We start from the raw sequence: 15,797 nt of genomic DNA, 5'->3' as shown, positions 1-15,797 counted from the left end.
TCTGAAGAGCCTTGACTCCAGCTTGCGAAGGAGGATGCGTGCTGCACATAATAAGCATGCTACTTAGTTTCTCTGAGTAAAGAAATGAGAACCAACCACAAGTAGGGGGAAGGTGGAAAGTAAGCGCTGCCTCTCCTTACCCATTACTTACATAGGTCGGCAGCTGCTGCTGCCACCAGGTGTCAAGCAAGCAAAGAATCCAGTGGGGCAACCACACCCAAGCCTTCTGCAGTGAAGTGGTTGAAATGTCCCCACACTATGAATGGAACAGCAGGGATGGATACACACCCCTGGAACTCCCCATGCAGAAGCAGAAGCATAGAACGTTCTCAGGGAGCTATCCCCTCGTGACAAGCAGCACAGTCCTGGTAGTGATGGAGACCTTTGGCGTGGATGCAGCTCGCTTTGTGGCATGCACAACATGATTCTGGGATGTGCTGAGGTTCTGCCTCCAGCAGCAGCAGTAGCCCCGTCCCTTAAAAAGACAAAAACTGAGCATGGCTGGTAATCACTGTTCAAGATTTATTAGTTTTGTCACTAGTGCTGGTTTTCAAAATACCAAAGGCAATTAGACTACTAAACTACAGTTACTTGTCCAAGTTTGGAATCAATGTTGTTTATAAGAAAACAAAAATACCCCAGCCCAAGACACTTGCATTTTTGTTTTTCCTGTTCGAAGTTGTAAAGTGGCCACATTATTTTCTTTTAGCTGCTAGACAAAATGGTTTCCAGACTGTGACTTTGCATGCAAATACCAGCATGCTGCAAACATTTACAAACAAGCTATATGCCCCTGAAAATAGGGGGTTTGACAGAAGAGCCAATCTTGATTGCAGTGGCACTGGTAGACAGTAAAATAAGATTCCATCAGCTTTGTTTAGCATGGTACTGGGAATGACTCACTAAAGCTACATCCAAAAAGCATCTTCAAACTGAAGCTGCATCAAAATTATTACCATTTATATCATTTGTACATATAATGTTTAAGTAGTGCTCAAATATATAACCACTTTATGTTGACTGCTGTAGCCATCTCTCCACATGCCATCTTTAGACCAGTAAACCCAACAGCTTTTCTCCATGCTGCACCTGCAAACATCTAAAGGAAAGATTTAGCCCTTGGTCAGCTCTCTTGGTTACCTCTGAAGGTCTACTCACTATTTGCGCCTTAAAGTTCCATTAATAGAATCATATTGATCTGTGTACATATACAACAGGTTCCATAAGAATGCATTTCAGGGCAGGGGGATATCACTAATGTATGGGATTGAAGAATAATAAGGTACACACAGTAATATAAAAAGAATTAACTGCTTCTTTAGCCTGTTGGCAAAGGAGCAAATCCTAATCCCAGTACAGAGCCCAAGGACCTAGGCTGTGTGCTGGAGAGTTCTGCAGGGGCCAGGGAGGGAAAGAATATTCCACTGATAGGCCACACAACAGCACTAGAACCACTTGGAGTGCTGCTGCAGCCTCAGGGAGGAAATGGCCAATCGATAGAGGGTGTGAAGGGTAGGATGGCTAGTCAGTCTGTGCGGTCATAGATCCATGCGCTCTGGCCTACTCCTCTATATGTTGGTGCTGATGGGCAGCTGTTGTAGGGATCTAATACATCTACCTCCCTGCATGAAGCCAGGCATCCTGTTTCACCCACGTGGTGGGACATCACATCACTTTCACTGCAGTCACACACTCAATGTCAGCTACTAGAGTGTGGAGTGGGATTTGCCACAACGTGGAGAAAGGGATTTTTTTTTTACATAAAACAGACAAATGAATATGAGTCATTTATGCCTATGAGGAGACTATGGTACCCGATTATAAATGTGCAAATTCTTAAACAGCTCTTTTCCACATCTGGCCATTTAAACAACATTTTGATTGATACGTTCTTTTTTTTAAAAAAAGGAAGATTTGAATATTCAAGAACTAACTAACTCAGTATTGGCAATTGAAAATAGATATTAATAGCAACATAACCATAAATACTGTGCGCATATGTTTATCATCTCTGCAATACGCCTTACAATAAGACACACCAGTTTCTATTGTGCAGTTTATTCAGCTTCATATTTAAAAAAATTACTGAACAGTTGACAATTCACATGCATAAACTCAAAACATTCCAGCTCAGAAAAAGTATTCATTTTTTTCAGTTTTATATTAAGGCTTTTAGGACAGACAGACAGACATACAGACATTCTGGATGTCTGTATGTTTGTTTTTTAAAGGCCGTAATTGACTGAAATTTTACATTTGTTAACAAATCTAGTGAAAGTGAGTCCTGGTAGTATTTAGTTTCATTCCTTATCTTTTCAATAGTGTATAGCAGGTGGGGACCAGTGAGATTTGGAAAGAAAAGTTATCTTCAGCAAAAGTTTTCTTCAACAATGCCTTGATTTGGAGTGCTGAATAAGCCACTGTAATGTTATGTCTGCAAGGACAGATAAAAAACAAATAATCTATGAAGGGACATGAGAATGCTAGAAGGTCGTTACAATAAAAAAACCCAGAAGCCTCACATTTGACTTTATATCCATTTCAAAAGAGTGAGGAGAGAAGAAAATTGTCATCAAGCTTTTGGGGTGTTGTTGGGGTATGTTTCAAGGCCAAGACCTTCACAGGTAGCTTACAGTCTTGGGCACTTTACACATGACCCATCCCCCGCTGTGATATGCTCAAGATGAGAGTTCCCACAGTTTTCCCTATTTGTTTATCAGGCTCCATGGGAGGAGGGGAGCAGGGGCAGGGAGTACTGGGTTAGGGCATGGTAATGATTTCTATTGCTCTGCCGAAGACAAGGGATTACTTCTCCTTGCCCTGCTCTTCTCCAGCTTTGTGTAGGATAGAAGAGTCAAGCAGATCCTTAGCGGATGTAAATCGATATAATTCCATTGGGTCCATGGGGCTCCACTGATTTACACCAGCTGAGGGTCTGGCACTATTTTGCTAAAGAATGGAAAAACATCCAATATTTAAATAAGTGGTCTGGGAAATAGTGAACTCCTTAGTGCTTAGTTGGGATGTCTTTGAACTCAAAGACGTTCTAGTACAGAGGACTTAAAGCTTAAAAGTCTGCAGCAGCCCCTAGGAGTAACATCTACTTGACAGCTGCCTACAAGACCAGTATCCATCAGAAGTTTATTAAATTAGATAACATACTGGTATCTTTCTATCCAAGAAATAACAGTCTGCAAGTACCACAAATTGTATAATATATTTAGTTTATGTTTAAGATGCATCTTCAAGGCTTCAATTAAAGTAATTTAATGATCTTCTGCAGAACTAAATGTCTGTCTGACTACTCTATTTGCTTCCTAAAATTTCTAGACTGTTTTGAAGGGTTGCTTTAATAACAGGCTTGGGTCAAAACGTCTCCAGCTATAAAGCTGCCTAAGGGAGTTGGATGCTCACTCCCCATTAAAATCTCAATCATAATGTAAGTAGTGCACAGAAAGTATTGTCAAAATAACATGCTTACCTATGTTATCCTTTTCTTTACAGGAAATAGAATAGCAGCAGATTTCTCGGTCTTGAATAGCTGAAAGGTTTCTATAGAAAGGAAATTCCATTAAGTAGTTTTATTATTGCACAAAACCAAACCCAAGCATTTTCCACACAATCCACTAAGTTAAGTTTGCAAATTTGTATTCAAAGGGCCAAACTCTAACCTCTGACATGCAACTTTAAAACTCCACTATTGCTTACAATAAGTGCATTTTTTAAAGTGTTAAATGTTTTAAGGGCTTCAAAGCCTTTCTGATTAAGCCAGGTTTAATAGAGAAAGATAGAAAAGAGTAGGTATCCATATGTCTGAGACAATATTTCTTAGTAGTAACTAGGAAACAATGCCTTGTCTTAAAAGGTAAACTTTCACCCTTTTGTATCAGAAACCAACGTTTTTATGAGTTTACAACATTTTGCAACAATAGTATTCAAAGGAGCTCAACAGCAATCTTTGGGAGGTTCACAACACCATGCGAAGTTTACTAGGTTAAGAACTAAGGATCTAAGATTCCTGTATAAATGTGGATGCTGCCTGTGGGGGAAAAAAATCTGTATTTTAAATAATATTTTTAGTCTTTTTTAGGTACTTATATGTCCCCCACTATTTAGTGTCTGAGTGTCTCACAGTCTATAATGTATTTATCCTCACAACACCCCTGTGAGGTAGGGAACTGCCATTATCCCCATTTTACAGATGTGAAACTAAGGCACAGAGAGGTTAAGTGACTTGTCCAAGGTCACAAAGGAAGTCTTTGGTAGAGCAGTGAATTGAACTCTGGTCCCCCGAGTCCCATCTTAGTGCCCTAACCACTGGACCATCCTTCCTCTCTGAATTCTTTTTCAAAAGGGATTGCATCCCACAAATGAAAAAGTGGTTTGATGCACAAACTTATTTAAGCAAAATTACTGCTGTATTGGCAGGGCCTTACCAAATTCAGAGTCCATCCTGGTCAATTTCATGGTCATAGGATTTTAAAATTAGTCATTTTCATGGTTTCAGATGTTTACATCTGAAATTTCACAGTGTTGTAACCATGGGGATTCCGACCCAAAAAGGGCTTGCGGGACTGCCACTCTCACTTCTCTGCCACCCGTTGGGCTCAGAAGGCAGCAGCCATGGAGCTTCCTGCAGCTAGGGTAGGTTTCTGGAGATGGGTCTGATCTCCCCCATGTTGCTGTGAGCGTCCCAGACAGGGGCTCCTAGCTGCTAGTCCTGGTGGGGCTGGGGAGGGAAGGGACTTCCTCTTTCCTTGCATGGCTGCTCTCGGAGGGGAGGGAGGGAGATCAGACCCAGCGGCGAGCTGGAGTCGCGTGAATCGGTTGTTAAATTTTGAAGCCAGTTTAGAACCGGTTGTTAAAGGGGTGGGCAAACTCCGGCCCGCGGGCCACATCCGCACCACAGGACTGTCCTGTACGGCCCACCTGAGCTCTCGGCTGGGGAGGCTCCCCTGAGAATCCCTTTTTAGTTTTTACTCACCCAGAGGTGCTCCAGGTCTTCGGTGGCACTTTGGTGGCGGGTCCTTCACTTGCTCCTGGCCTTCTGCAATGGGTCCTTCAGTGCCACCGAAGACCCGGAGCGACTGAAGGGCCTGCTGCCGAAGTGCTGCCGAAGACCCAGAGCGACTGAAGGAACCTGTTCTTCAGCTTTTGGCAGCTCATCACTGATCAGACCCACCTTGCTGCGGATTTTCCTGCAGCTGTGGGAGGTACCCAGAGGTGGGTCTGATCTCCCACTGGAAGCAGTCCCTGCAGAGGAAGAGAAAGTCCTGTCCCTCCCCAGCCCCGTTGGGACTAGCAGCTGGAGTCCGGTGCATGCTAGGTGTCCTGAGCCCTGCTCCCTCCCCCTTCCTTCCAATAGCTAGATTTCACTGGGGAGATCTGATTTCATGGCCCATGACCCATTTTTCATGGCCAGGAATTTGTTTAGGTCCCTATGTATTAGACTTCTTTGTACAAAAGTAGATTTCCCTTACCCACTGTAATAATTTAAGCAAGTTTCAGTAATCAAAAGCTATGTGCTTTGGTTGTATGCCAAAAATATTGAGTTGCTTAAGTTTACAGACAATAGTTTCAAATGACTCTCTTCTAACAACAGTCAAGCATAAAACTGCCATTACAATGCATCCTGGATAGCGTAAGAAGGAACAAAACTCTTTACATTAGTTGCATCTTCAGTGATGAGGAAAAAAAAGATATCTGAAACAACTTTATACAACTGAAACTATCAGAAGGAAAGATTCAATAGTGGTTTCCTCAGTCATCAACCATTGCTATTTTAGATACCAGTGCAGCTAAATTGGAGCATCTGAGAATGTAAAATAGAATCTGTCACTGTAGCACGCTTCCAATGATTTTGCCTTTACACAACAGTGTTTCAGAATGCCCCAACTATTTAGATAGGCCAGCTACTTACAATTTCTCAATTAGCTGTTTTTCATCCAGTGCACCAGGAAGGTCTCTTTTATTTCCAAGGACTAGCACCTGTGAAATAATTCACATTCAAATTAATGTAAATTTCATGTAATTTTTTTTTATTTTATTAACTATTTAGTATCATAATTTCATTCTATTACCTTTAACACCTAAATATTTAAGACATGATGGCCTACATTCTCAAAAGTGACTAGTGATATTTGTGTTCCACATGGAACACACCTTAAAAGGGCCCGATTTTCACAAAGGGTTGAGCATTCACAGGCTCAAAATTACAACCCTTTAAGGTGCTTCAAGTTAGGCACACAAAAAGCAGCCAGTGCCATATTCCCTCCCCCACCCCGTATCCCTTCCATGCAGAAGCAGTCATAGGAGCCTCCATTTAGAACTAGGTAAGAGATGTAAGAAAAAATAAAATAAAATAGATGCTTGTGCTCACAGAACTGCATAAAGAGTACAAAGTGCACCATGTATAACTTAACACTGGATAAACTTCCTGTATATTTTAATGGAAGACAAAATAAGAGATGGAGGGGTTTTAAAATCATGGTCACATTACTGTTTTAATGTATGTCACAACTGCAAGTAAAAGTCCAGATTAAAATGAAATAACACATTAAAATTCATTCATTGTCATCCTTGGGTTAATAACACTATCTTACTATTATGCCAAGGAATAACTGCAGTAAATAAAGAATAGTTCAATACTAGTTACTTGCAACAAACTAATAAGTAAAAACGACATACTATTGCAACCTGAAAATTTAGGTGGACCCACAGACTGTGATATAACAGCACACAAAAGGAAAGGAACTTCATTATGCACTGCTAAAAATCTCAGATCCCTTTCAATCTCCTCATGCTCAGTAGGTAAGGAGCACAACAGTATGGGGAAATCTGACGAAAAACTGAAATAGGAGCTCCCTACTTTTTTGTCCCTGTCCTTGTAAATCCTGGCTGCAGTTCTATTTTCTCTTCCCTAGTTGACTCGTCCAATAATATGCAGTGAGGTTACAGAGGGGGGTCTCAAATCTTTCTGTTGCAATAGTGGGTGGGATCAGAAATTTTGTCTGGATTCATTCTGCAAATCTCATCTTACTGCAATTATCTGGATGTCAGTTTATTGTCTACTCCTTCTCATCCAGCTCTCTTTTAGCTAGCATTTTCCTAGGTCAATGACTGGTCAGAACTGGAAGTAGTTGCCCATAGAAAATACGCAGGGGCCAAGCAATAGCCCTACGTTCCTAATACTCTTTGTCCTGGGTCAGAGAACAATCTATTTTCCTTCCCAAAACATCATCTCTGTGGATGGGCCCCATGTCCTCTTTTGCTGATATCAGTATCCAGACAGAAGAATGATGTAAGGCTGAGGATAACCTATTATAAAATTGCAAATTATTTTTAACAAAACATTCAGTTCCACCTCCTCAGTTACTTAATGGTGCTTCAAGCTCACATTATTCTTTGCCAAAAGTCAAGATCCTGCTTGAGGACAGATTAATTTTTGCATTCTTTTTTATATTTACATGTTTTTACTTTGCAGCCAACATCTTCCTTGACCTGTAGAAGCGGATGACTACTTCATGCTTGAGGTCTGCTAACCAGCCTCTACAAAGACAAGTCTCATACATCTTAAGATATTGCTACTAATATCTCTGGGTCACCAGTTCAAATCTGGCCCACACTGGTACTGACTGAAAAGTATTACCAACTGATAATGCCCTATGTGCAATTAATTTGATAGGCTCAATCCACCTCCAAATTTTTATTGACCCTCACACCAGAAGATGTACAAACACACACTGTAGCAGTGATACCATGTGATAATAACCAGAGCTCTGTGGAAAACTGTCACAAATTCTCACAAAAACAGAACTGGATTTTATGTTTTGTGGGAAATTCTGCGATTTCGAGGTTTTTTCCATTCTGAAAAGGAATAAAGCCACAACATTTCTAAATGTAATGGAAAATAAAAGTCTGACAAAAAATAGTTCAGGTCGATCAAAGCATTTCATTCAGATTTTGACCTTTTTTTAAAAAAAAATAATTTAATATAAAAAAAAGTAATTTTGAAACAAAATCAAAATAGTTCATTCTGAAAATGTCAAAACACTACATTTCAACATTATTAAAAAGCTTCACTTCTGTTTTTTCTAAACAAAATTCTATTGAAATGGATGTGTTTTATGCAACTTTTCAATTTTGACAAAAATGGCATTTTTCATCAAAAAACCACTTCAGTGAAAAAAATGTCCAACCAGTTCTAGTGTTGTATAGCCAACCTGCATCACATTTGGGCTGGGATTTTCAAAGGTTTCAGGGAATGGAGTTCACTGGGAGTCAGGTGCCCTTAGGTTTCTTTGAAAATCCCAGACTCAAGCTATAAAGTCTAAATTCACATGTGAACAATTAAGTAAGTAAATAAATCCATTTATTCATGTCTGAATATCAATGACACCATAGCAGACCAATTACATAAATACAAAAACTCAAAAACACTTACTGGAATTCCATGCAACTGTGGCTTGTCTATTAAGCTGTGTAGTTCATTTTTCGAAGCTTCTACTTTTTCTAAATCTGCTGCATCCACCATGTAACTAAAATGGGAAAATTGTCACTTGTACTTTTATCCATTACACATAGAAAACATTATTAAAAATATCTGAAATGTGTCCAATGTACCCACTCCTCCCCCACTGAGCAGATGATTTTTGAAATATCAATTTTTCCTATTTCATTGGGAATAAAGAAAAAAAAGAAAATTAAATACAGGTTGTGGGAAGACAGAAATTTCTGGAAAATGTAATTGATTGCAATACAAAGGATGCTGGATGTGCAAAATATACCATATACGTGTGCCACGTCCTTTTACTTAATGACTTGTCAGATCCAAACATAGTTTAAAAAAAGATTTTTTTTGGAGTAACCTTCTCAGTTGGCAGGAGATGGGCAGTATTACACTCCAAGCATAAGGAACCACCACCTACTAAACTATATCGGGCAAACGGACGTGAAGCATGTGCACCCGGCAAATACGTATGTGAGAATCAAAATCTCCAGGAATAATTGAAGTGTAGGGAATAATCTTGCATAAGCGAGGGGACTGACTGGATAATTTAATAGATCTTCATCTAGGGCCTGATTTTTGGGCCTGGCCTTTTCATTAACATCAATGGGATCTGGATCAGGTTCCTAAATTCTACAAGTGTATATCCTTCTAATGTTCCCATGTTATTTCCAATAGACCATTTGAGAGAAATTTTCTCCCAACCTCCAAAATCTGGCCATCGGTTTAACTCACTGCATATGACCAAGAATGACTGGGTTAAGAAAATGATCCCACTTTTACACAAAAGATAGTGTTAGTGACCAAGTAGATTCTTCTTGTTGAATTTTAGTACGACTATGGATATGATTTTGTCACAGTAAAATTAGGCAACGTTCACGGAACAATTATGGTAAAAATGTACAAAATCAGAGTATGGGCATGGCAACAAAAATTGCCTAACAATTTAACAAAGTATTACAGTGTAATGTTAACGCAATAATTTTCATTTCCTTGTCAAAGTAAACTATTTTGAAATTATATATGCATTGTGTGCAATCAATTTTCAAACAAAAATAATGAAAAGCTATATTACTAAAAAGAATCAGTTATTTTTGTTAAGTCCCTTGTACAAACTGTTGCAATTTTGGTATAAGAAGTTATTTTTTATGTGGTGTCTATTGACACCAAGCACATTTTTAATAGGATAAGGAGCATTTGGCATCAACATCGTTGACTGGTAATGCTAAGTATCGCAGGGCAACTGCTGACAGAGCTGGGAATCTGGCCATCATACTTCTTTAGAACTGGAAAACATGCTCTTTCCTCAATTCCTGAACTGCTCCATAGCAAGCCCAATCTTCTAAGTGCAGCAATTTTGTCTTCAAACAATGGTATATTTTCAAATTCTGTGCTTTCACAAACCTCAAGGTGTTTTGCTTGGTTTGGCTCAAATACACGGCATGCCCGAAGAAAGCAGCAGCAGATGGGTGACAGTGGGAGGTTGAGTCAGTGTCCATGTATGACACCTTTTTTGTTGTTGTTGTTTGAGCTTTCCAAGAGTGCTGGTTTTGCTGCTGGGTGTTGGCAAGATTCAGAGCAGCTCTCTACCCACAATGCAGGGTCACACACTTAATTTTTGACTTCATGAGCAAGAACTGTGAGCTCTTCATAAGCTGTAAGCATGTTCATGATTTGGGGTGCAAACTCTTTTAGAGCCTGGAGTTCTTCAATAAATGCTGCGGATTGGCAAGGATAACGATCTCTTGAAAACTTGAACTACTGCTATAACCATTCTCCTCTGTAAAAAATATGAAACATAATCTTCAGTGTGTCCAATGTGATAAAGGGCCGCATTGAACCAGCTGTTCCATATGGTTATTATGGGGGTTGGTAAGATGGAAGGACTTTGTGCTATTTCCATTAGAAACATGCAGAACTGGGCTTTTCTGGCAGGGCAGGCAGTGAAAGCATGTTTCACAGACACAACTAATTCATTTACTTTCAATAGTATCTTCCTCCTCAGATTGCCCAGAAGGTTAAGCAAATGTGCCATGCATGTAAGAGATACAGCATTTAAAAACAAAGGTTTCAAACCTCAATCCCAAGCTTTTCCCATGTAGGTGGCATTATCGGTCACAAACTCAGTGATGGAATCAAACGGTATTGTGGATTTTTCAACAATTTCCTGTATTGCTTTGCTGACTGTTTTTAAATCAACTACTTCCAAAACTTTACAGTGTAACAAAAAAACACCCAGCTTGAGTTCACCTGCATTATCACTGCTTGCGGGAATGGGACGGCAAGAATGTTACGCACGCATCTTTCTTCAGAATTGGTTGTTTCATCTGCCACAATGCTAATTCATTCACAGGACTGCAACTTTTCTTTTAAATTCTTCAAAATGCCAGTCAAACATTTTGGGGAGGTAAAACTTTCTAAGTTGATCTGCACTTGGTATAACACTTACCTTGCTCTCTAAAAACCTTCTCACAGTTTTGGATTGTCGAGGGTATTCAGGGGAATATTTGCAGCAGAGAAGACTTCTGTTAACTTGAACACTACATTTCTCCTGTAAAGCTGCTCTTCGGTCTTGATATTAAACAGCTTTCTGCTTTTTTAAAAATTTCTATCTTCATCCATTTGTAATGCCTCTCATTTGCGCTTATGAGTTGCACTTCCAATATACTTATCACAGGTTTCAGAGTAACAGCCGTGTTAGTCTGTATTCGTAAAAAGAAAAGGAGTACTTGTGGCACCTTACAGATGAACCAATTTATTTGAGCATAAGCTTTCGTGAGCTACAGCTCACTTCATCGGATGCATACTGTGGAAAGTACAGAAGATCTTTTTATACACACAAACCATGAAAAAATGGGTGTTTACCACTACAAAAGGTTTTCTCTCCCCCCACCCCACTCTCCTGCTGGTAATAGCTTATCTAAAGTGATCACTCTCCTTACAATGTGTATGATAATCAAGGTGAGCCATTTCCAGCACAAATCCAGGGTTTAACAAGAACATCGGGGGGGGGGGGGGGGGGGAAGGGTAGGAAAAAACAAGGGGAAATAGGTTACCTTGCATAAGGACTTAGCCACTCCCAGTCTCTATTCAAGCCTAAGTTAATTGTATCCAATTTGCAAATGAATTCCAATTCAACAGTCTCTCGCTGGAGTCTGGTTTTGAAGTTTTTCTGTTGTAATATCGCAACTTTCATGACTGTAATCGTGTGACCAGAGAGATTGAAGTGTTCTCGGACTGGTTTATGAATGTTATAATTCTTGACATCTGATTTGTGTCCATTTATTCTTTTACGTAGAGACTGTCCAGTTTGACCAATGTACATGGCAGAGGGGCATTGCTGGCACATGATGGCATATATCACATTGGTGGATGTGCAGGTGAATGAGCCTCTGATAGTGTGGTTGATGTGATTAGGCCCTGTGATGGTGTCCCCTGAATAGATATGTGGGCACAGTTGGCAACGGGCTTTGTTGCAAGGATAGGTTCCTGGGTTAGTGGTTCTGTTGTGTGGTATGTGGTTGCTGGTGAGTATTCGCTTCAGGTTGGGGGGCTGTCTGTAGGCAAGGACTGGCCTGTCTCCCAAGATTTGTGAGAGTGTTGGGTCATCTTTCAGGATAGGTTGTAGGTCCTTAATAATGCGTTGGAGGGGTTTTAGTTGGGGGCTGAAGGTGACGGCTAGTGGCATTCTGTTATTTTCTTTGTTAGGCCTGTCCTGTAGTAGGTGACTTCTGGGAACTCTTCTGGCTCTATCAATCTGTTTCTTCACTTCCGCAGGTGGGTATTGTAGTTGTAAGAATGCTTGATAGAGATCTTGTAGGTGTTTGCCTCTGTCTGAGGGGTTGGAGCAAATGCAGTTGTATCGCAGAGCTTGGCTGTAGACAATGGATCATGTGGTGTGGTCTGGATGAAAGCTGGATGCATGTAGGTAGGAATAGCGGTCAGTAGGTTTCCTGTATAGAGTGGTGTTTATGTGACCATCGTTTATTAGCACTGTAGTGTCCAGGAAGTGGATCTCTTGTGTGGACTGGACCAGGCTGAGGTTGATGGTGGGATGGAAATTGTTGAAATCGTGGTGGAATTCCTCAAGTGCTTCTTTTCCATGGGTCCAGATGATGAAGATGTCATCAATATAGCGCAAGTAGAGTAGGGGCGTTAGGGGACGAGAGCTGAGGAAGCATTGTTCTAAGTCAGCCATACAAATGTTGGCATACTGTGGGGCCATGAGGGTACCCACAGCAGTGCCACTGATTTGAAGGTATACACTGTCCCCAATTTACAACACACACTTTGCTTCTCTACAAAAGAAAAAGGACACTAAACTTTCTAAACTACTACATGCCACAAGGGGCCACAGCAATGGTTCCCTCAACCCACCTAGCAATATTGTTAACCTATCCAACTATACTCTTAGCTCAGCTGAAGCAGCTGTCCTATATCGGGGCCTCTCCTTCTGCCCCCCCATCCCCACGAACATGATACAGTTCTGTGGTGACCTAGAATCCTATTTTCGACATCTCCGACTCAAGGAATATTTCCAACACAACTCTGAACAACATACTAATCCACAGAGACCTCCCTACCAACACTACAAAAAGAAGGATTCTAGGTGGACTCCTCCTGAAGGTTGAGACAGCAGACTGGACTTCTACATAGAGTGCTTCCGCCGACTTGCATGGGCTGAAATTGTGGAAAAGCAGCATCACTTGCCCCACAACCTCAGTCGTGCAGAACACAATGCCATCCACAGCCTCAGAAACAACTCTGACATCATAATCAAAAAGGCTGACAAAGGAGGTGCTGTTGACATCATGAACAGGTAGGAATATGAACAAGAGGCTGCTCGGCAGCTCTCCAACACCACTTTCTACAAGTCATTACCCTCTGATCCCACTGAAAGTTACCAAAAGAAACTCCTCAAGAAACTCCCTGAAAAAGCACAAGATCAAATCACAGACACACCCCTGGAACTCCAACCTGGGATATTCTATCTACTACCCAAGATCCATAAACCTGGAAATCCTGGGCACCCCATCATCTCAGGCACTGGCACCCTGACAGCAGAATTGTCTGGCTATGTAGATTCCCTCCTCAGGCCCTACGCTACCAGCACTCCCAGCTACCTTCGAGACACCACTGACTTCTTGAGGAAACTACAATCCATCGGTGATCTTTCTGATAACACCATCCTGGCCACTATGGATGTAGAAGCCCTCTACACCAACATTCCACACAAAGATGGACTATGAGCCGTCAAGAACACTATCCCCGATAATGTCACGGCTAACCTGGTGGCTGAACTTTGTGACTTTGTCCTTACCCATAACTATTTTACATTTGGGGACAATGTATACCTTCAAATCAGCGGCACTGTTATGGGTACCCGCATGGCCCCACAGTATGCCAACATTTGTATGGCTGACTTAGAACAACGCTTCCTCAGCTCTCGTCCCCTAACGCCCCTACTCTACTTGCGCTATATTGATGACATCTTCATCATCTGGACCCATGGAAAAGAAGCACTTGAGGAATTCCACCACGATTTCAACAATTTCCATCCCACCATCAACCTCAGCCTGGACCAGTCCACACAAGAAATCCACTTCCTGGACACTATGGTGCTAATAAGCGATGGTCACATAAACACCACCCTATATCGGAAACCTACTGACCGCTATTCCTACCTACATGCATCCAGCTTTCATCCAGACCACACCACATGATCCATTGTCTACAGCCAAGCTCTGCGATACAACCGCATTTGCTCCAACCCCTCAGACAGAGGCAAACACCTACAAGATCTCTATCAAGCATTCTTACAACTACAATACCCACCTGCGGAAGTGAAGAAACAGATTGATAGAGCCAGAAGAGTTCCGAGAAGTCACCTACTACAGGACAGGTCTAACAAAGAAAATAACAGAATGCCACTAGCCATCACCTTCAGCCCCCAACTAAAACCCCTCCAACGCATTATTAAGGACCTACAACCTATCCTGAAAGATGACCCAACACTCTCACAAATCTTGGGAGACAGGCCAGTCCTTGCCTACAGACAGCCCCCCAACCTGAAGCGAATACTCACCAGCAACCACATACCACACAACAGAACCACTAACCCAGGAACCTATCCTTGCAACAAAGCCCGTTGCCAACTGTGCCCACATATCTATTCAGGGGACACCATCACAGAGCCTAATCACATCAGCCACACTATCAGAGGCTCATTTACCTGCACATCCACCAATGTGATACATGCCATCATGTGCCAGCAATGCCCCTCTGCCATGTACATTGGTCAAACTGGACAGTCTCTACGTAAAAGAATAAATGGACACAAATCAGATGTCAAGAATTATAACATTCATAAACCAGTCCGAGAACACTTCAATCTCTCTGGTCACACGATTACAGACATGAAAGTTGCGATGTTACAACAGAAAAACTTCAAAACCAGACTCCAGCGAGAGACTGTTGAATTGGAATTCATTTGCAAATTGGATACAATTAACTTAGGCTTGAATAGAGACTGGGAGTGGCTAAGTCCTTATGCAAGGTAACCTATTTCCCCTTGTGTTTACCTACCTCCTCCCCCCAAGACGTTCTTGTTAAACCCTGGATTTGTGCTGGAGATGGCCCACCTTGATTATCATACACATTGTAAGGAGAGTAATCACTTTTGATAAGCTATTATCAGCAGGAGAGCGGGGTGGGGGGAGAGAAAACCTTTTATAGTGGTAAACACCCATTTTTTAATGGTTTGTGTGTATAAAAAGATCTTCTGTACTTTCCACAGTATGCATCTGATGAAGTGAGCTGTAGCTCACGAAAGCTTATGCTCAAATAAATTGGTTCATCTCTAAGGTGCCACAAGTACTCCTTTTCTTTATACTTATCACAGCCAGCCTTTCTCATAAAATCAACAGGTACATTGCATGACATAAAAAATAACTTTCCTCCACTTTCACGGAATGTACTGCTCTGGTTACTGCTTAGCGCTTGATTTTGCTACTTTGCTAATTTTTTTTTTGTTTGCTGTTGTTCTCCTAGTCTAATTTCAAATTAATCGCTATAAGCCCTTCTTTTACAAGATGCATGACTCTTACTTGTGAAATTTAATGAAGGCCACATGATGTTACATTCTTAGTTACTGTTGCTGGAAGACTGCATTCACCACCACTCACTTTGTTTACAGTCAAACAAATGTTAGTAAATTTATTTTGTTTTTTTTTCCATATACTTCTAGTTCTTACAAGTAAAAAAATTGAACAGTTTTACAGGGATGGAATGG

General features: G+C 41.1%; 1 protein-coding gene across 1 annotated transcript in view; it reads right to left on the bottom strand.

Moving 5' to 3' along the window:
• Positions 1 to 502: 502 nt before the first annotated feature.
• The window catches only part of LOC311526505 (ADP-ribosylation factor-like protein 8B), a 52,211-nt gene continuing 36,916 nt past the window's right edge, over positions 503 to 15,797 (bottom strand). Inside the window, exons 4-7 of the mRNA XM_084639633.1 lie at positions 8,444 to 8,537; positions 5,921 to 5,988; positions 3,482 to 3,552; positions 503 to 2,434 (exon numbers count right to left, since the gene is read on the bottom strand). Coding sequence (XP_084495759.1) covers positions 2,385 to 2,434; positions 3,482 to 3,552; positions 5,921 to 5,988; positions 8,444 to 8,537 — 283 coding nt within the window. The 3' untranslated portion in view covers positions 503 to 2,384. The remainder of the gene's footprint in view (positions 2,435 to 3,481; positions 3,553 to 5,920; positions 5,989 to 8,443; positions 8,538 to 15,797) is intronic.

This window comes from Lepidochelys olivacea (genome assembly GCF_965140295.1).
Source record: "Lepidochelys olivacea isolate rLepOli2 genome assembly, chromosome: 1".
Lineage (NCBI taxonomy): Eukaryota > Metazoa > Chordata > Testudines > Cheloniidae > Lepidochelys > Lepidochelys olivacea.
This window is presented reverse-complemented; position numbering and strand designations above follow the sequence as displayed.